Below are 22,269 nucleotides of genomic sequence, written 5' to 3'. Positions count from 1 at the left end.
ACAAACTGCAACAGAATTTGCAATACCTACCACAAACAGAATCCTTCTGTCCAAAGTAGGCAGCATCAAAGAGATGATCTGCAGTCTTTTCAAAAGAAGCCAGCATCAACACACTTTCCTTCATTTTTGCCAGTCCAAATCTAGTAATGCCCAGCACTTCACCCTTGATTGATGGAGAAACCCAGAGAAAGACTGTCATAACAGCGGCTGGAGGTCAGTTTCACTTGCTAAAGAAACAATTTAAGTGGACAAGAGAAATAGTGTTTATTCTAACAAAAACATGAAAAAGAGTCGTAAGTAAAAAGTTACTATCTGCAATATAGTATACTTCCTAAAATGCTGCTTCACAATTAAACATCCTGAAGGTTAATATTTTGATAGTTATCAACACTTAAATAAAACAGAAGCAATTATTTGTAAACTGCAGAACCTGCTATAAACTGTTAGGGGCTTTTTTTTGAAACAGAAATATTGGAACAAATGAAAGATATATGAACATGAGAGAAAACACACAGTCATAAATCAGTTGCTGAGCTACAAACTTTTGTGACGTCTCAGAGCACTGCTACAAAAGCACTTTGCTGAAGCTACTGCTTTTGTCCTGATAAAGCTGACTTCAGCTGCCAGGAGATTAGAGAAAAAGTTAAATCTTCGTTTTTTTCACACTCCAGAAAAAATACTTCACTTTTCAACTAACTTGGTGTATTTCTGCCTCTGTCTCTACCAAACGTCCTGATTATAACAGACCCTGTGCAGTTTTGAGGCACAAGTCAGAAATACAAACAAAAGAAAGCACACTAGGAACCCAACAAGTATAAAACACTGCACTCTGCTGCCATTTTCCACCACTGTGCAGCAGCTCAGCCCAGCCAGCCCCAGGGACTGCTGTAGCTCAGTACAAAGCCCTACAGTTTTGGGAGAAGCCAGAATTCCTTAGTCCATTTTACCCAAATTAAACCCTTGCACTCTGGCAGCCAAGAGTGGAAAAACTGACTTCACTAGGTCAAATATATTTAAATTATATATTCAAATATGTCTAAAACATATTGGATGGTAAGGATAAACATCAATCAATGAAGAGCAGATATGAGCTTGTATTAACAAGTCCTGGAAGACTGTTCATACTCTACATGTAATCAGATCCTCTTTGTAAAGCCTGTATCCTTTGACTCTTGTACACAGTGCAGCTGCTATGAACCACACCCCATGTAGTTTTCTGCATCGCAAGCCTTAAGCTACATGAGTGGTTACCCACACAGTTGATTTTCACCCCACAATTTTTAGGCTTCAGGTTTCCAAAGTGAAATTATGATGCCCTACTCCCTAGATCAATTTTTCCCACTCAAAATAGACCTATTTTTTCCAAGAACTAGATTAATTAACCATTTTGTTTGATATATAAACAATAGTATTTAGACAGTACAACATACAGTTCTTTCACTCTTTAACTGATTTCCATCCTCCTAGCTGACCCCTATTCTTCCCAAACATGGTAAGATTAATTTGAATAAACAGACCAATGCAGCACTAAGAAAAAGCACAGAACAAACCTTGTATGTCATTAGATCAGACAGCAGCATAACATGTCTCCTATCAATGCTCATACCATGGTTCACCATTGTATACTGAATCTCATTGATAATGGTGGTCCGAGCAGCTTCAATTCCTAATGTCTTCTCTACCTAGAAAAAAGATTTTATTGGATTAACGACAAACCAAATGCTTGGAGCAAATACATTTCTGGACCGAATATTATCTGACATCAGTAGAATGCAGTTTCTGTTGCTACCATTTTGTATTTTTCCGTTCTAAAAATATTCTTAGAAAAGGCTTCTTAGAAGTAAACAGTGCTGCCAGTGGAATTACTCTCTTGTGCTAATGCATTCTGACAACTATTAGTGAAATCAGGCTTGATTAGCTATAAATTGCTGCATCTGAACACAAACAAGCACTTGTAATAAAGACATTATGGGGGAAAAAAACACAGTACCCATTTGAACATTACCTCATAAGTGTTGTTAGAGGAAGTCTTTGTTCCTTTCACTCCATGAGTAGCCATAACAGCTCGCAGGTTATCCCCTTCAACTAGAAGTTTGTACTTTTCCTTACCACTTTGTTCATCAATATGAATGACAGCTCGAGAAACCTCTGGTATACCCTGCACTACAACCTTCACAAAACAAAAGCCTAAGTAAGTTTGATTTGTACAGTGATGCAGTATATAAAAGACAAAGTAAACCCTATCAGCATTCAAACGTATTTAGAACCACCAGTCTCTGGGAAAGATGGTGAATTAAAATAAATACAAAACCATATGTTACACTCTTAAATACACTAGTGCACGTGACATTCACTTTACACCATTAGCCTTACTCACTACCTTCATTTCACGTCAAATAGCCTCAAATTCAGACCTGGGTGTCTGAATGGTGGGTCCACACAACTGAAAGGGCACCCTGTCAATAATACGGTTCACTGACTGGCATTTTTAAAATCCAGAGTAGACAGTCTTCTCACACACAGCACAAAACAGGCCACACACAGCACAAAACAGTGGTCCAGCTCTAGATGCAACTGGAAGAAGATGCAACTATTTCATACTTTTACAAGAACTGCTGTGTTTGGAATGCTTCAGTGAATGCTGTAAGGAAAATATCAAGGCTTCAATTTTATTTATGAAGATTAGTAATGGGGGCTTAGTTTGAGCTGTAAAGCAGTGGCAAGCAAATTGAAGTTCTGGACTCAGACCATCTCCATTGTAAATACTGACAGGAAATACTCCATCTTCCCACTGTAGAGCCCCAAATTATTATTACTGATTATCTCTGAAAAAACATGAGACAAAGCCTTTGCTTTTACCTTTGGCAGTTCTTCCTTAAGGGACTGCAATACATAATACATTGAACTCTTGCTATTTTCACGAGGGGTCACACATACAACTGCCTCTCCGTGGACAGCAACATCCCCAGGTTTCACTCTGAGTTTAGATATGCAAATAGAGTAGCGCACAGTCTCTGCATTCACCTGTGGCAAAAATCAGTCAAACATTAGAATATCTCTCTTAAAATATTTAAATCAGCTCAAAAACATGTAGCAGTCAGATTTCTGCTCTTACTCTCAACAGGGTATCAAAAAGTGGAATGTAGAAAAATAAACAAAAATTTGCAGATTATTACTCTTATAAGTTACATGAAATACTGACTTGCGCTGAGGGTACATACAGACCTGTATGCTCCTAACTGAAAGACAGAGATAGCATCTTCCTTGCATCTAGCAAGACACCAAGAAATAAATTTATGTTCTCATTTCCAAATAGAGCAAAAACTATCCACTTTAGAAGAAGAAGAAATATATATCTAGGTATGATGTAGCCACAGGATATGCTTCATTCACTTTCTATTTTTCACTTCCATTAGTCTGATTTCTGTTTCTGAAAAAGGATTAAGAGACCCTTTGGAATTTTCCCAAAGCATATTACGAAAACAAACTGAACAACTCACCTCTAATCTCAGTAGTCTAATGCGCTCTAAAGAGAGCTTGACCAGGATGAAACAATCATCAGGAAGAAACACTTCTTCAATATATTCTGAAATCTTTAAGAGATAAGGATGAAATAGCCTGAGAGAATGGCTAAAATGCAAATTAAGGCATTTAAGGCATTACCAATAATACAATTTTTCCTACCTCTCCTAACAAAGTTTTCTCAATTCTTCCTTTAACCAGACGGGCAAAATCAGGATCATCATCTTTGTCCAACTGCGCTGTTATAATAGGTGTGCTATAGAGAATAAACACACATAAAAAAACAGAGTTATGAAATTGCTAAGCTAGATTACAGATGGCAGTTTGTATTACAGCCAGGCTTATGAAATCTATCATGTTATCTAGGGTAGTATTAACTAAGGTAGAAAGACATTTGGCTTCCTCAGGTACATTTAAGAAAATTATTCTTCAGGAACTTTAGGCTAAAAACTTCAGGAACTTTTTAGACTAAAAATAAGCAAACACATAAGAGATTATAATAATACAACTGATAATTTTGGTGGCTTACCCTACTCTAGTATTAAATATGGCTTTGAGGATACCCAGGGATAGGCATGTTTCAACTATCGCTAGACACCAGAAAGCTTCACAATATATGAGAGATGCCTAACAAAACATTAAGTTTCAGAAAAGAATATTAAGTTTCAGTCAGTAATTGGTTTACCTCATTTGATTTTCAAAAAAATGAAACTTGTCTGTTTTCTAGCCCTAACTCATCACTTGGTTGGACAGACAATAGATTTTTCGTGTCTGGGTATTTAATGGATTTAAAGCTGCTTCTAGCACATTACTGATATCGGAGAAATGCTATCACATATTGCAAATTTATCAGTCAGGTTTCACTTAAGCAAAGAAAAAAAAAAATCAATATTAGTACCTAATTGCCTTTGAAGCATTAATAATTTCTTTGATTCTTGGTACACCCAAAGTAATGTTCATTGAAGCGACACCAGCAAAATGAAAAGTCTTCAGAGTCATTTGTGTGCCAGGCTCACCAATACTTTGCGCACAAAGAGCTCCTACTGCAGAACCAGGCTCCATCTGTGCCCTGAGAAGGAAATCCTCATAAAAAATACAGGAAGAGACATGGAACTCAATAAGGCATAAAATCCTAAATAAGCAAAGACAAAAACTATTCTGGTAGATATAAGAGGAGTTTGTTAACTTTTCTTTTTTTTTTAAAAACCTAAACAAACAACAGCAGAGAGTCAACAGGTTAAAAGGTCACTGATACTCAGACACTGATCTCATGCAAGGCGAAGGATGCCCTGTCATACAGACATTCAACAGCCCTGGTATAACAGCCATAACAGAAAACATAAAATGCTTTTCCCTCTTCCTAAACATCAAGCAGGAGATCCAAAATTTCCCATTCAGGGAATTGCATACTCTAATGTTTGCACAACTCCCATTTAAACATTTAAGAAGGAGAGATCTTTATTAAGTCGTCTTTAAGAAATTATTGTGTAGATAACTTTTTTAATGAGAGCAAAATCCAGATATTAATGCTTTATTGTTTTCAGCTTATTCAAAAGCCTATACTGATGACCTACTTTCCCTCCAACTATGCATGTAATGGGACCATTTCTATGTTTGACCCTTTCTAAAACTTACAGGCTTTGAGAATTGGTTGTCTTCACAGGACAGAAGATAAAACCATTGAAGTATGCAATCTGAAAATGAGACTTTGAGGGGAAGTTTACATTCACCCTTAAAATTCTGTTCAGATCCTGGAGTTAACATTCTTAAACTTGCCACAACTGCAAAAGATCATCCTTTCTAGAGCAAACACAACTTCTAGAAGTTACAGGACAATACCATTTCCTAAATCAATCTAACCTGTAGCAGCATCTTGCATTTTCCTTGATGAACTCTTACCAAGTAAAAATGCTATCTAATAGTGTTTAGCTTGTAACACCTCATGAAATTAACTGAGTGGCTGCAAAACAAAATTATTAGAGGTTATTGTTTTCGCTATTATTGGGAGATCTCTTGTCATTCATTCATGCTGTATCTACCCCAAAATCTGCTGCAATCCCAAAGACTTGTTCCTGGTAAAATAACAGCAGTCTATAAAGCAAAAGTATGCATCACAGCAATAACATCCTTTCCAAAGGTACCACGTATCAGCTGTCAGACCAGCATCAGTCACCACACATCAGCATAACATAATGTCATACAACAACATACAACTATAAAATAGACAGTCCATGTTTAAGAACGCTTAAGAGAAACATAAGCTAGCAATCCTACTACCTGAAAGCAAAAACTGGTAATCGCTTTAAAGTAGGTATTTAAAGAATAACATATATATGAAGTTTCTAGAAAAGGAAACCACACTAGCAAATAATTGATGCAGGTGAGTGCGAGGCCACAAAAGGGCTGTCACCAGCAGCTGTATGCCAACAAACAAATCCCAGGAGACTCACGACCTTCTCTAAGTGAATGAAACAACTCTCAATGGATAGCGTAGAGATGAAACCCCTCATACTGATGCTGCCTTGTTACAGACCAGGGAAAACAAACAAAAAAACCCTAGAAGTGGGTAACAGATTCAAGAAAACATTAGCACAAAGCGTGACATAACTCTTCACAGATTGTGTAGATCAAGATGAACCATTAAGGTTGTTAAGGATTCAAAACTGAACCAGTTCAAGCATTATTCCACATGGACTCTTTAGATGTGGGAACAATGTGCTGCAAGGAGGGGAAGAAAGTAACAGGTCTACGTGTACATTTACAAATGTTAGTGTTTAAACAATATCCTCATTCATTTTGAATTCTAGCACTTCTGGTTTCCACCTGAATCCACTGTCCAAATGCCATCTGTGGATTTAACTAAGTAAGTAGTAGCTACAGAAGAAAACTGTGCTCACAGATATGACTACCACTATTTCAGAAGAAAAGTGCCTCAGCACAAGCAGATAACTTTTCATGCGCAAGTCTCCTGAAACAAGGGTTTAAGAAATACATAACATTTTTTTCTTACAATATAAAAGGAAATCAATCACATTAGTAACAAGACTCTTCTAATGAAAGCATCTGATTAGGACTCAAGACAGAAAGGTGAAAATCCCAGCTCTGTCAAACCCTTAGAACTCTCATAAAGCACTAAACTCTGTGTCTTAACACCTCCACCTGCAGACGGCAAGGTTTTTTTGGTTTTTAGTCATTCTTCTACCTTTGTCTTGCAATGTTTATATCTTTGAGGCCAATTGTTTCTTATTCTCTATTTGTACTGTAACCACAATGGAACCAATACTCCTATAGAAAAAACAGTAAAATACTCTGCTTTAAGTTACTGCTAGATTGCAAACAAAGTGGCAAATACTAAACTGGTTTAAAAAAGAAAACAAGAAAAAAGAAAGCAAGTGCACAAAAGCAACAGGCCAAACACTTACCTCATATATTTGTCCCTACAAGTCTCTAGAAACTTCTCTAGTTGTGTTGGAGTAATCCTATCCAACTGATACAAAACTCGTGGCTGAAAAGAGAGAACAGTTGGAAATGCGATAGCTTATGAAGATCTACAATAACTGCATAATTACCCCAATGAAACTAGTTACCTCAGTTGTGCCATTGTCATTAATGCCATACTTGTCCCTAGTCTTTTTTATCTTTTCAGAAACACCTTTGATGAATTTTTTAATTTCCTGAAATTAAATAAAACAACGGTCAGCAAAGACATGTTTTGGTACTGAAATCTTCAACAGTAAGTTACTTGCTCACAGATCCAAAAGAAATGCTTACAATAATAAATTAAGAATGCATAATATGAAGAGAGAGACATCAAAACTTAGACACACAGACTAGAATTTAGTAAACCAAATTCAATTCTGTGTAACCATAAAATAGTAGCATTACTTAAAGAATATGGTCTACTCTACCTAAAAGTATCCTTCCTGACCACACACTGAAAACTCAGAGATTTGACTTTGGTTGATCATTTTTTCCTAATCCCCACTCACTGACACTCTTCTGACTATTCCACCTCAAAAATCTTATGAAAAAAAGAAAAAAAAAAATCTCAAAAATACTTATTCTCTGAGCATATCGACCCAAATACATTCTCACTCATTCCTCAGTATTCAAAGTAAGTCAAAGTGGAAAGACTGTGTTAATAGAGGAAGTATTAAAGGACACCTGCTAGATAGGTTTCAGAGATTCAAAACATAGTTTATCTGCAAAAAAAACCAAAAAACAAACAAACAAAAAACCCCACACACACCTTAAAATTGGTAAGTACATGTCAGAGTTTCTACCTAGCATAGTACAAATAACAACCCTTTTATGCTGAGGGAAAGTCTTGTAAATAGTGCATTTAACATGTGCTAATACATAAACCAGCCACTCTTATCAGGTTTACCCAAAAATAGTTCTAACAGCCTTTACTGAAATGCAAACTGAAATAATACTTTCAGAAAAACATTCAACATTTCTATGAAACATCATTCAGGCATTACGCTTAGGAAACAGATATATACTCTAGAGATCATGAAATACGAGGCCTATGATTAATTCTTCTGTAAAACTGGATTCAATGCAAGTCATTACCACAACACAGGCTATCAAAAACAAAACAAAACAAAGAAAAGGCAAGAGCAAATAATTCCTGTCTACGTCAGCAATGATTTAAGAACATCTCTGTGGAAGAGTGAATAGTTTGATTTTTAGAGTGCATTTAAACCCTTACCACCCCATTAAGCCTGCTTGCCAACCAGAATGATGACTATAAAGTAACACCTCTTCTTCGCTTAGTACTGGACTCTATCCAACCACTGCAGGAGCTGGGCACTTAAAATTACCTGCAGAATTGAATAAATGCCTGAGTGACTGCCTTCTTTAAACTTCATTCATAAATCATTATCTAAACACTGTTCTATTACATCCTAAAAGAATCCTCAGATTCTCAAAATAATGACATTCTTACTGGTGTTCCAGATGTTTTCAGACAGCTCGTTATTTTCCATGAAGACTAGAACAAAACCCTAATGAAAGAACTGATTACAGAAGTGTGCTACTGGAATGAATGCTTCAAGTTGTTTCCCACTTGGATGACAATAGATTGCATTTATACATTTCTGTCCCTTTTGCCCTGCAGTAACTCACAGTAATTCACAGATTAAATATTTTGTCATTGGGAAGATTTTTTCACCCTTAGATATTTGGATATAATAAATAATTTTATTTATTTTCTAAGATAAGTGTTGAGTAATAATGTCAAATGAAGGATTAGTCTTTCTACTACTTGCAGAGAAAACAAAAAAGGAATACTGCATGGCTTGTAGAAGATCATTCAGAACATCTTAGTCAAGAGGAAAAAAACCACTAGAGATACTTAAAAGCAATTCCATCTGGAAAGATGCCTCTTTTGTGGGAGGGTCGGGGCAGAACTGAGATATGGCAGGACACTGAACATTAAGTTATTTTATATTATCACCTACTCACATATAATCAGGGGACAGGAATAATCTTAATAATAATAATCAACCACAAATCAAAAGAAGTTGTCATACTGGCTACAGAATTAGTAATATGAAGAAAGTCTACAACAGGACAGGCTTAGGAAAAAAAAGAGCATAGGAGTGGAAATGACATTATAGTGAACTATTTATTGTAGAATTTTTTTCTTTGACAGTCCATGAGTTTATCCAAACTATGGATTAATTTATGTTACAAACTGTAGTTTGCTCTCTGCGGAGCCTGTCTGTCTCTATGGAGTTATCATCTTGAGAACACTGTCCTCCATGAGCACAGCTGTGCAGCTTCCAGAGCTAGCACAGGAAAACAGCTTCTTTCATGTCGTCCAGACCCATTAAGCCCTTCCATCTGAACCTGTTTAACAAAAAGGCACCAAACTGACTTGGCAAGCTCAGGCTCAACACGGACCTTCTCAGCTCCTACATGGCCAACACTAAGTCAAAAGAGCAGTCTATTCTGGTCCAGAGTAGAAAGCCTGGTCACTCAGGTGTTTGCAATGTATTTCCCAGCACTAAAGTTTGTGGGAGAATTTATGTATCTGAAGCACTAAGAATCTAGCTCACAGTTAAGAAGCCCACTGAAACCCAGAGTGGTACAGATGGTCCCAAATGATTCAGCAAGAATCATCAGTTCAAGCCCAGTCAGACTTAGTAGGCCAGCACTACATATGCCAGCACAGACTGGCTCTGTGCAGAGCCTTTTACATGTTTGCACTGCACTCCCCAGAACCCATATTCTATCTCTGAAATATCAGAAATGTTTTTTTTCTTCATTCTAAAGGTTTCCAAAGATCTTCCTAATTGCAGTAAGAAGAAAAAAAAAAATTCCCTTCAGCTATATTTTAATACATTCAAACATGCTTGTGCTAGAACACTAAGTCCTGCTAAGAGCTGTGTCAGGCAACAATCTGCTTATTTCATCAGTTGACTTCTCTCCAGTGAGGACAGAGTACAGGCAGAATGAATGTTAGTTTGCTTGAAAAAGGCTATTTAGACATACTGTTTAGACATACTCTGGACTAGAGTGGATAAGCCCATTACAGTAACCTCCTGGTAAAGTAACAACAGTAAGCAATATCTCTGTTCTGGAAGGAAAAAGTGGAGGAAGGGATAGGAAAACATAGGAAAAACATGTTAATATCCCTACAGGCTGAAAGGACAAGTTTTAGAAGGGAAAAGTCATGTATCAAAACAAGGCTTCCAGGAGTCAAATCCTGAAACTTAACTGCGGATATTAATTCATGTGTCATGGTTTTCACCATTAAAAATAGACTTGGGCAAATTGTTGTGATGAACATCTAGATTAGAATTTAACAAGCAGGTATGTATATATTCTAATCAGTTACTTTAGCACTATACAAACATCTTTAGCTAAAAAGCACTAACATTAATGCTCACACAGTGCACACACATGCTACAATTACCTCATTATATTTTTCATAACCTGTCTCAGTTAATGTCTTCAAGGATGAAAAGAAAAAAGAAAAGGAGAAAAGAAAATGAAACAATAGCTCAAACTTAAAAATCAGAAATATAACTATTACTGTTAAGATGATGTAGTTATATCTATGCCTCTGAAGTGAACAGTGCGTATTTAGAGTTTACTGATACAATTTAAAAAGATGTACACCTCAAAAAGAACAGTTTTACCTCTATGCTTTGATATTATTGTATCGCATCTTTTCTCCAGCAAAGTCAAAATTTACAGTATATTTCTAGCATGGAAAAAATCCTGATTTTTCAACTCAGCTCTAGCAAGTGAATTGCTAATCGGTTTCATACACAGCTGCTTACTGGTTTTGTCACCTTCTGCTCTGAAGCACTGATCTATTAAACAAACCAACTCTTCAAAAGCAGGTTGCTGAATTCATAGTGTCATCATCACTGCCAGAAATCAAAAGGGACATCAAGGTCCACAGGCAGGTTTATTCTACAGTTTTTAACCACTGTCTCCTAAATAAGCCTTAAGTGTGGCTGCTAACCTAAATAATCAACTTACTTAATGCTCCTCTAAACAAACTGACTTTCACAATTCAAACTGCAGGAAGGCAAAACACAGTCATGTGAACATTCACTCATCCTTAAAAGACTTTACTCCCCAGAAGATAAACCCTACCCAATAGGGTAGGTTAGTATCAAAGGAAAGCAAAGTAAATATCAAAAGAAAGCAAAGTAAATATATGCAAGTGTATATATGGCATTTTTAATAAAGGAAGAAAAGCAAATGACTAAAAACAGTTACTGAGAAGACAGATGATATCAAAACATAACAGGGCAGTATGAGACTCTATTCTAGTCATACACAGTCAATGAGGATTACTTGCCTTCAGACATCCCAGAGGATGTACATAATTATCATACCATTTTGCAATGGACAGAAATTCCAGTAAGATATCTCAGATCTGACCAGAAGCACCTTCTGCTCAAAAATCACTAGATTTTTCTCCCATTTCAAAAGTTACTGTTGTGAATATGAAACAACTTCCACAGGAAGAATAATTCATATTATCATATTAAATTGCTAGTCCTACCTACACACAGAAAGTACCCAGAAATATCTAACTGAACAAACTAGTACTGCTGCTACTAATGTAGCAAATTCAGCCACTGCTCCTACAAATTGATAAAACCGATCTTTAAAAAAGCACTTTCAGTTTATTTAATCTCCCTGATTTATAACAGAAGGTTAATCACAGTGTAAAAAGGAAATGAGAAAATGACATTACCTGCAGAAAACTGTCTCGGCAGCAAAGAAATTCATTCTTCTTCATGATGGACTCAGATGTTAATACCAATTCATTTTTACTAAGGGCTGGTTCATTTTGGCACGGATATACGGCCTTAGGGGGAAAAAAATTACTCCATGTAAAACATACGCACAAACACTACACTGTAAGGATATAGAATATAGATACATATAACCGATTAACAACATTTTTTTTAACTGAATAATGCCAGACTATTGTGAAGAGAAGGCCAACATATATTTCTACATACTTAAGTAAAGCTGAAGGTGTACAGACACACAGACACATTTCTAATTCTACCAATTTATTACATTCACAGAGAAATCCAAATGGTCATTTCAATAAAAAGCTTTTATCTTAGTCAAGGGAAAAAAAATTAAAAACAGAAATAAATAACACTTATTGAAATATAACAATATGTTCAGAGTTAGTCAACGGTATTTCACGCATCTGAGCTAAGAAGCAGTCCAACACAAAAAACATGGACGTCTTTGGATTTAATTAGGAATTACTTTGTGCAATGTGAGTCCAGTCTAGTACCCAACTAAACCAGTAGTAATTTAACTCCCAAGTTTGGTATTGAGCCCTAAAACCACATCTAGGCATTGAAGAAAACTGTATTTTTCACACCTCATACACAGTTTGGTTCTGGTTGCCCTGTTCTAAAACAGAAAAATTCTACAGCTCTTAGCATACACAAGCAGAGAAACTCCGATTAGGACCTCCCAAAAAAGGCAATTTAAAAATAAATTATTTAATTTAAACAATTCTCCACAAAATTTGTTACTTCCTCCTAAATGCCCAATAGTCTTTTCACACTTCTAACAAAGATTTCAGTAATCCTTACTCTGATATTGTCTAGAACTCGCTTGAACTCCAGCGGTTCATCCTTCCCCTCCATCGCTGCAGGATCCAAGCCATCTCCCCCATAAATGAACTGAATAATGTCACCAGTAGAACTTCTGACAGTCAAATCGTATTGAGAACAAAGATCTTCAAGTGACTTTACCAACCGCCTCTGAGGTGGGGGAAAAAAGGAGGGAGAGGGGTGTAAGGAAGATAAATAGGTTCTTTTTAGAAATAGCTATTGAACGGGATTACAAAAATCTATAGCAACTCGACTTAGGAAATAAATCTGACATCATCATTAACAGACACAAAAAACTATTTAATTCATACACTATTTATAGGACTTTATTGTACACTCCCCTGAGCAAAAAAGCCAGCAATAATAAAATCCTAAAACAACTCCACATTTAAAAATTCCATAATATAGGATAGAATACTTAATGATAAGCTCTAAGAACCTATCACAGTCTGAAGGCTTAAAGAGGGGGGAAAAAACAAAAACAAAAAAAACTCCCACACAAGCAAAAGTGTATTTTCAAAGTTCTTCTAACCATATTTGTTTCTCAAGACATATTACTTCTCTGTACGGAATCAAAATCAATCCACAATTATTTTCATTGACAAAAAAAACCCAAAAAACCCAACACATTGGAGATCACCTGCCAAAGCTTGTAGGCACCATTTTTGCATCAGCGTTGATTAGCTACTGTCCCTTACATTGATGCATTACATCAGGAAACCCCCTACTATCATCTCCCCTTCTCCACCTCCCTAAAAAGGGAACATGCTATTAAGCATTAGTAATTAAAACCCTTTTTACTTCAAAGATGGACTCTGTTGTTCTATCAATGTAAAGTAGTTCACTAACGAATATAAATCAGTAATGTAATGTTTTCAATGAACTCTTGAGACTGACTATGGCAGCAAGAAGCTTTGGCAAAGGGATACTTGTTTTTACAGGAAATATAGCTAAAGAACTAACACGTTACAGAACATCTTTAACTCTAAATCCAACTCTGTATGGCTAGGGGCCTGCTACCTAAAGAGGACAGATACTGGAAGGGAGCTTTAGACAGATTTCTGCCATCCAGATAATCTTTTTTTAAATAGCTCAAAGCAAGGGTTTACAGATGCTTTGTTTTGTTTGTCAGTAAAAATATGAAAAAAAAAAGTAGTCAAAACATCATACTTGAAAAAAGCTCTCACAACCCAAATCAGTGCTATGATGTATGGACCAAACTTCCATAATTCACATGGATTTTGAGAATACACAACTACCTAGCACGTAATCCTCAGCGAGTCCCTAAAACAAAGGCTTTTATCACCCATATTCAAGAGGAAACAGCTTAATACAAACGTATTACTGCGCCATTGCCTGAAGTCTGTTTCACAAACTGTGCTTGTCTATGGGAGAATACAGAAAATTCAGGTATTTCACAGTATACTCTCCATTACATTAAGAAACAACAACAACAAACCACAAGGACTTCACCTTTCTCATCCTAAAAAGCACATACCAAAACAAATATCCTCCTTTTGCAAAATTGGTAATACCCCCATTCCACTGACAGTTACCTGCATATATCCAGTTTCAGCAGTTTTTACAGCTGTATCAACCAGACCTTCTCGACCAGCCATTGTATGGAAGAAAAACTCAGTAGGAGTCAACCCAGAATAGAAGCTATTAGCAACAAAGCCTTTTGCTGCTGGAAGCTACATAGAAGAGTGGAAAAAAAAGATTAAAATATAGTGTACATTCTGTATGCATGTAACGGAAAAATATATATTTTAAGTGGCCTAAATTCTTTCAGAAAGTCAACTGATACATACACAATTAAACACAGAGCAACTGTCTCAGCTTGTATTTAGCTTTAAAGTTCATTGTTTATTTTAGCTCTGAATAAAGACTTCAAAACCCCTGTCTAGTTTTTTCCAAGTTATCTAATATAAGATTTTACTTCTCTACATTCAAGCCTTGCCATGCCATTCGTTGCAAACACTACACTAAATTCTAACATTTCAGTCTCCCTTAAAGTTGCAAGAAATGAAAGGATGATATGAACATTCATTTTGCAGTAGTATAGTGAAGGCATTAACAGTGCTGAAGAATAAGGAATCTAGAGAGAATATAACATAAAGTGGAGGTGTGTACGTAACTAATTGTTTTCAGTGGTTTGCTTTCACCACAGATAAAGAGTTCTGGCCAATGAACTTCATGCAGACGTCCCTTAAGTCAAGCAACCAAGCTGTCTATATGATCACATAGAACAATGTTACATCTCAGAAGACCATTTTGTGTTGTTATTTAACAGGCAGTGTTTTTTACACCTGTAACAAAGCCAGAGTTAAAAGTCATGACTTTCTCCTTCTCATATAACCCATGAAGTTTATTTCTCCCTTAACTTATTCAGGAAAGAAAGGATTTCATGTTACAGAATTCAGAAGTTGAAAATTGGACCTGCAGTGACACAGGCAAGTGCCACAGCTACCATTGACAGTTGACTAACACATTCTAATAAGATTGATGGCTAGTACCCAGAACCTTCTCTACTGATAATTAGATTTTAGATACCAGTTAAAAAAAAAAAAAAAGAATAAAAGAATCACACAGAATTGTATTAACAAGCACATGGGATTCCTCATTGATCCATGTAGAACAGGATTCAAACACAGAATGTTCAAAGTAGCTCATGATATCTATCCTAGTGGAAAAAGAAACAACCCAAATTCTAGAATGGTTTATCTGGCATGTTACACCTGACTAAAGATTTCAACACCCAATCAACAGTTGTCCTGAAAAGTTTTAGTGCACTGAAAAAGAATGCAAAAGAGAAATTTTAACAAATTATTGCATCAAAAATGTATCAAATTTATTTTAAAATTACTAAATTAGAAAGGTCTAAATTGCAGAAACAGCAAAGTTGAGCTATAAAAATACAAGCTAATCAAACTTCCTATGGCAATTCACAACACTGCTCTTAACTACTGATTCACATTCAAAATGCTTTACATCCACTGAATGTGTTCCTTTTCCTTTGCCATGCCATGACAGGACACCACACCCTATCATGTGTTCCTCTTGAAACGGTTTTAATAATCTATTTTACTTCCTTTATAAAATACTGCAAGCATACAAATTTACCTTAGAATGTTTCTCAAAGTGAGGCAAGGATCTGTTCTCAAATCCATCAGGAACTCGTGACCCACTGATAGCCTGCTGACCTACACAAGCAATCATCTGGGATATGTTAATGAAGGAACCTGAAAAGAAAGAGAAAATAAAAACACTCACAAATGAGGAGTACCAGTGCTCCTCTAATGACTGAGCTGTTTTCACTTCTATGAAGATGTAGTATTTAGCTTTGAAGTTCTTCAAAAATGTCTTCAGAATTGCATCAGGTAACCAAGCTTTTCTGTTACTTGTCCTATTCATTTAAGCATTTACGCAGAGACTGACAACAACCAAGTTAGTCTACCATATAGCAAACAACGCTTTACATTTTTCCTTTGGGTCACAGACATTCATGCCACCAGTATTTGATTATACGACGCACATTATCTTGTTTTGTATCATGTATTGCCATTTATACAACCCATGTTCCTGACCTATATATTTTGCTTCACAATTGCTTCATCAAACATATTTTACAATATTTTCTTTATGAAGGGTTCAGCTTCTACCAATACTCCTACAACAAACTAAGTCCCAGAGAATCAAGTCACATTAAGTGATCCCCCTCCCCAAAAATATTCCCCTAATTTATTCTTCTTCTTAGATCTCAGTATTTCTTCAGAAATACAAGAACCTCATCCTGAGGCTTTCCACAATTTATTAGAGACAGATAAAGAAAGGCAGAGCAGTTAAATGATTTCTTCAAATTCATAAAGAAAACAAAAGAAAGCTTGGATAAGAATTTTGAGTAGAAAACAAGTATCTACTACACAGATGGTCCATTAGAAGCAAAGCAGTGAAAATGACTGAAACGTATCCCCAAATCTTAAGGTATCATTTCTGGGTGATTTTCTGTGTGATACAGGTTTCTGGGGCAGGAGGTACAGCTGAAATCTTTTTACTGATTAATTAAATCAAGACTTAAGAACATCTAAAGTACCAGAAGGATGCTTTTCATCTTGTACCAAAAGTCTAAACATTCCAAAAATACAACATCAACCTGATTTCAATTAACCATAGCCAATGTGTATTTATTGAGAAGAGTCACTCCAAACATACATGACACAAATTTAATACATGCATCTCTGACTGCCTGTATAAAACAGGCTATAAAGGGGAGCCCAAGCAATTCTGAGAACAGGGATGGAGTCAGCAATGTAATTCCAAAGCTTAGCGAGTCCTACCTTTAGAACCACAGAGAGCCATGATAAGGGGACTGTTGCTCTTGTCCAATTCCCTGAGACAGGCACTGCCAGCGTGATCTCTGATAACAGAGAGTTCTTTAAGGATTAAGGCCTAGAATCCAAGAATTCAGAGATACAGCATTAGTTAAAAAATACCATACACAAACAGCACCTTATCACTTGCTACCAATACCTTCAACAGTCAATACAGAATTAAAAACAGAATAAAAAGAAAGAAACCTAGATGTTTGCTTTGGGTAAAACAAGATATAACTTTTAACTCAAACTGCAGTTTGCTGCATAAAAATTCTTTGCCAGAAGACAGGGGTAGCTGAGGCATGATAGCTTCTTTTGGCAGCATCACCAGCTTAAGCTAGTTAGACTAACCATTGAACTAAGTTGTAAGTCTCACTGTACTACATGAAAAGACCATCACAAAAAGTAATTTTGGACAGAGTATGCAGTGCTAACGTCTCCAATTGTTAAGAGCTTAACAACTGTATCAAAAAACATTCTAGGACATACACCCAGAAGAGGAAGAGGGGAGAAAGACTGCAAGACTCTTCTTTCAGCCAGAGAGTGCCAGTTTAAACTGACAACTGTGGCAATAGTTAACCATAGGGTGGAGGTTATTTTACTTAAAAAAAGTAACACAACGCATCTCCTAGATATTGAATATCCAAGAGGGCAAATATATAAAACCATTAAAGACAGTGAAAAGAGCATTCTTCAGTTTACTCCATTAAGTCCCTGTCTCTAAGCTTTGGGGCAACAGTCATTGCTCTTTGTCAAAATTCCTACAGAAAAAAGAAAAAAAGTGAGCGGAACTGAAGTCCACTCAAGTTTTGCCCCAATAAGGCACAAGAAAATATTTGCATAAAGACAGAGTTGTAACTAAATGAATATTTTGCTTCTTGGATTGGATTCATTGGTGTTACTATTGGTTATTAACTTAGTAAATATCGGCAAATGTAACATTAACTCCATTCTGATTAGCTGTGTAATTTTACTATCTTACATGCTATCCCAATACTTCCAGCAGAGTGCGAGGATCACAGTCATTCAGTATTTAACTACCATTTTTAATGTTCTTGAAGAGCATAAAATCAAGAAGAGCTACGAGAGCAGCCCCAAGTGGCCTTAATCCATTCATACATGCATATAAGCGTTAAGTCTAGACAGACTCAAACGATTAAAGTTGAGTACATAAGGATCCTATTCACTCAAATTTTTAAGCTTCAGCAGACAGCTTTGAGCTTCACAAACTTAACAGGAAGTCATTCATGAAGTCTCTACTATAAACATATATTGATTTAACTTAAAACTTTTACCTCTAGTGTCTCTTCTGCAGTACAGCCAGGCTGCTGCTGCAGCTTGCCAGTGTTCAGAGCTTCAATATACTCATCACATTTCTTATATCCAGCATTCAGGAGTTCATACTTAGCTTTTAGTAGGCCCTGCCCAGGGGTAACATCACCAATTCCAATCGAAAAGCCACGGTTAGCTATAGTAAAATAACAAGAAGATGATTCTGCTAGCTCAGTTTCATACAGAGAAAATACAAATAAAAACAGGAAATGTTATCATCAGGACCTTTAATATTTCCTCCCATTATGATGCAATGACACGCTTCCAGTGCACACACATCAGTTATTTCAGTGTTTCTATCAGCTTTGCAATTAACTTTTTTTTTTTTTTTAAACAGATTACACTGTATCTTAGGCAAAATCTTGCTTGATTGTTCTGTATTTCAGCCTTAAGACACTGTTTTACAAAGAAACATGCTTCCCCCATTACTTACAAAGATAGACAGGAGCAAGCCTGGCTAGTCGTGACATGGCATCTGCAGCTTCTACCTGACCCCAGTCTCTCAGCAAGATGTAGAAGATATTGTTCTTGGATCCTGATCCTAAGGTTCCTTTGTCCATACTGCCACTCATTAACTCACTATTTTGAATTGTGACATCTAGAAACCGAAAAGCAGAAAGAATCGATCATTTTTTAAAACAGTACTTCAACTCTAGCAGTAACTTATGAAGCAGGTTTTTAAATAAAAGCTTTGTTCATGAAAATAACAAAACCCAAAGGCATATATTTACCACATCTGTAGAAGTGCAGGAATGAGTATTTAGGGAACACAGTCTACAAACTGATCTTACCCACTTACATTAACATTTCTCTATTTCCCCCCCTCCTTAGAATGGCAACTTTATCCAATTTAAGACTTCTGAGAAACACTGAGAATAATCCTTTATGTTAATAATCTAAAAGCAAATAACACCCAAAAAACAAATTTCACTTCACTGACCAAAACAAAGATACCAATCAATCAGTTGTATCCTTCCACAAATAAAGTCCATAATCATGCTTAATGAACTGAAGATCTTGGATTTTTTTTTTAAAGTAGAGCAACAAAACTTCAGATGGGAGCCTGCAATTTTCTCATTCAAAGATTCTGATATTCAGTGCTACTCTGCATCACCTTATGGGAAACAGCTTTAATTTAAAAGGCATACTGGACTCAGATGCCTCTTAAATTAGAAGAAGCATACCATAAAGACCTCCACCTCAGCTGTAGGCCTGTAGCCTGTATATGCTGCATCCCTTAGACAACTTTCTTTTGCTTCATCAGGAACCTCTATTTCAGGCATTGAATCTTCCTTATAAGTTTTAGCCTTTAAGCAATTAAAAAAGCTTCTTCTATACACAAACTTCAGACAGATTTTTTATGAAAGCAGTACATGTTCATTATGCATCTCTCAAAGAACTGGCATATATATATATATGTGTGTGTGTGTGTGTGTGTATATGGATCCAATTTAAATCATTTTCTGCAGAATGCTCTAGATGTTTGCACACTGTACCCTATGCTCAGTATATTCAATATGAATTTAGGTAATCATCCTGTTGAACCACAAGCAGTAGTGACTGCCACTTATCACTTACTATATACAATGAAAATATAATACTAAGATTTAATGAGACTTCAGAGAATTTGCACAATTTTCTGAATGGAATTAGCGTTGCTTTAGAAATGAAGTTTTTTCAGAGAACTGAACAGAACCATCAGTGAAATCCAAAGGTTTTCTCCATCATCTGCTACTGTTAACCTCATAAAATGGAAATGCTGCCCATATATATTAAAATACAAAGCCTGCGAAAGAAGGAATATGGTTTTATGTTCACACAAGAGCATCAGGCTTGCTTTGCTGCCTTCACCCCTGCACTCCATCCAGGACGAAAAAACTGTGCCATCACATTTACAACCAAGCTCACAACCACCAAGTGGTTCTGCCTTCTAAGGAAATCTCTCAGAATCTGGTACAGAGTAGATTTGAGTCCCTGTCAACAAATCTTTTCTCACATCATCGTTATATGCCTGAACAGGCAAATAATGCCTGTACTGCAATGTAAATCAATTTTTCCTCCCTAGGTTCCTTAACTCACACTTCTGAGCAGCAAAGAGTCAGACTAATCCTGCTTGCTCAAGTTTTTTTCCAGCTGTTACCCCATGAATTAAATTATCAACCAGCAAAGCCTTGCTCATCTCCTACAGCCCTTTCAACCTCTGCTTCTTTGCTACCACTCTGACTTCCCTAACTGAAAGGATATAGTTGGTTTGACCTCTTAGAGATTCTCATCTTTCCTTCATATCTTCACTTCTTTCACTGTCTGACTTCTAATCCTGGCATCACCACCTCCACTTGAGATATTAAATTTTCCCATTTGCCCTCTGCACAGCCCCTTTAAGCTTCTTGGCTTTCCTTAGCTTTGCCTTTCTTACCTTCAAATACTACATTAGCATCACTACTAGCCTAGCATCATGTAAAAGAAATTTTATTACAAGAAACCATACATGTCTTTTCTTTGATGTTCAGTATGACTCCAACCTTTTGAAAAAAATGCACAATTTTAGTTTTCATTTCAAGAATACTTATGTAAAACACTGCTTCAACAGAGAGCTCAGTAGCAACAAACTCAAAGCAATCTCTACAACTTCTTTGAAGAGTTCTAAAACAAAGCTTCAGAAGTGTCACTCACAAGAATCATTGAAACACAGGTCTTCTCCTTTGCCACAATACTGTTTGCCCTTGGTTCGCAGATTGGCTTTTACAGGACAGTCATCACTAGGCTTGAGAATAAGGCTGAAAACCTGTTTTCCTGTCCAGAGTGTTACAGGCTTAAGAGAACAAAAGGACAAAAATTAGGGTTGGAGGTTATGATACAACTACAGTAAAATAGCAGGCAGATTTTAATTGTAAAATTTTGTTTTCTATACCGAACCTTGGTATACTGAACTATATTTATAGAAGTGCACAACAGCTTTCCTTTGAATTGGAGAGCTATTACGCACTTCTATGAATATAAAAGCACCAACTCCTGAATGGTTATCTTTTACATAAGAGTATGTGCGTGCATTTAGAGAAACATCCTCTAGTACTCCCTCTGTCATACTTCTCTTTCTGATGAAAGAGAAAAGAAAAAAGAAAAAGAAAAGAAAAAAATGATGATGCTACTGTCATTTCATTTCCCAAACAGGATGCCATGTTTATATTTCCTTCACTATATAGTGCCTTCTGATTAAATTTTTATGAGATTAAACATTCATATAATTACATATTTCACTCTACTGTAGTTAAACATAAGTAACTGTCACACATAGTGATAAAATTATTTATTTGATTTGACAGAAGTAGTCAGAAAAACACTGCTCTTAGCTATAAACTATGGTTTACATATATTTATAAAATTCACCTTAGCTACTGCCCGTAAATGCTTTGACCTTGCTTGAAGTTAGTATTATTCTTTGACGTTCCAGTTTTACTTTACTAACAGTTAGGGAAATTTCCAGGAAAATCTTACACTTACAACAATTTTAAAATCAAGTAAAAGGTATAAACAAGTACATGCTGGCCCTTCATGAGTATTCAGCAAGTTACAAAATGTACCAGTTCTCTCTCCAAACAATAATGTTTGCCTCAAATGGAAAATTAATCAAATAAAGCCACCCTTAAAGGTATATGAATAAAGGCTTAGCAGACACTAATTTCATTTAATAAATGATAACTATAGCACTCTTCAAAGTTTGTGACCAACACACAAATACTTTGCCCTTCACAATAAATTCTTTCATGCACATGATGTAACAAAAATCAGATAGCACTCACCATCTTTAACCTTTAACACATTTCCAGATTAACAGTTAAGTCATTATTTCTCAGGTGTGACATCTCTTAACATTGGAATACTGAAACCTAGAAGCGTCTAGCATTCCAACACATTGCTTCAGGGCA

The 22,269-nt window shown here is 36.1% G+C and overlaps 1 protein-coding gene across 4 annotated transcripts in view; it reads right to left on the bottom strand.

The window, feature by feature from the left end:
• Positions 1-22,269, bottom strand: part of POLR3A (RNA polymerase III subunit A) — a 38,798-nt gene that overhangs the window by 6,944 nt on the left and 9,585 nt on the right. For 2 of the 4 annotated variants that reach the window (XM_067299871.1, XM_067299873.1), the window contains exons 14-31: positions 21,017-21,155; positions 18,777-18,941; positions 18,307-18,479; positions 16,976-17,087; positions 15,762-15,880; positions 14,195-14,332; positions 12,618-12,788; positions 11,750-11,863; positions 10,448-10,483; positions 7,110-7,196; positions 6,945-7,027; positions 4,421-4,591; positions 3,685-3,778; positions 3,501-3,593; positions 2,860-3,024; positions 2,006-2,170; positions 1,551-1,682; positions 31-163 (exon numbers count right to left, since the gene is read on the bottom strand). In XM_067299871.1, coding sequence (XP_067155972.1) covers positions 31-163; positions 1,551-1,682; positions 2,006-2,170; positions 2,860-3,024; positions 3,501-3,593; positions 3,685-3,778; positions 4,421-4,591; positions 6,945-7,027; positions 7,110-7,196; positions 10,448-10,483; positions 11,750-11,863; positions 12,618-12,788; positions 14,195-14,332; positions 15,762-15,880; positions 16,976-17,087; positions 18,307-18,479; positions 18,777-18,941; positions 21,017-21,155 — 2,290 coding nt within the window. Of the gene's footprint in view, positions 1-30; positions 228-1,550; positions 1,683-2,005; positions 2,171-2,859; positions 3,025-3,500; positions 3,594-3,684; positions 3,779-4,420; positions 4,592-6,944; positions 7,028-7,109; positions 7,197-10,447; positions 10,484-11,749; positions 11,864-12,617; positions 12,789-14,194; positions 14,333-15,761; positions 15,881-16,975; positions 17,088-18,306; positions 18,480-18,776; positions 18,942-21,016; positions 21,156-22,269 lie in introns of those variants that run through there. The other 2 variants (XM_067299874.1, XM_067299872.1) reach the window with 2 other exon arrangements.

The sequence above is a fragment of the Apteryx mantelli genome, chromosome 7 (assembly GCF_036417845.1).
Source record: "Apteryx mantelli isolate bAptMan1 chromosome 7, bAptMan1.hap1, whole genome shotgun sequence".
Taxonomy (NCBI): Eukaryota; Metazoa; Chordata; class Aves; order Apterygiformes; family Apterygidae; genus Apteryx; species Apteryx mantelli.
Note: the sequence above shows the minus strand (reverse complement) of the source record. Positions and strands in the feature narration are given on the sequence as shown.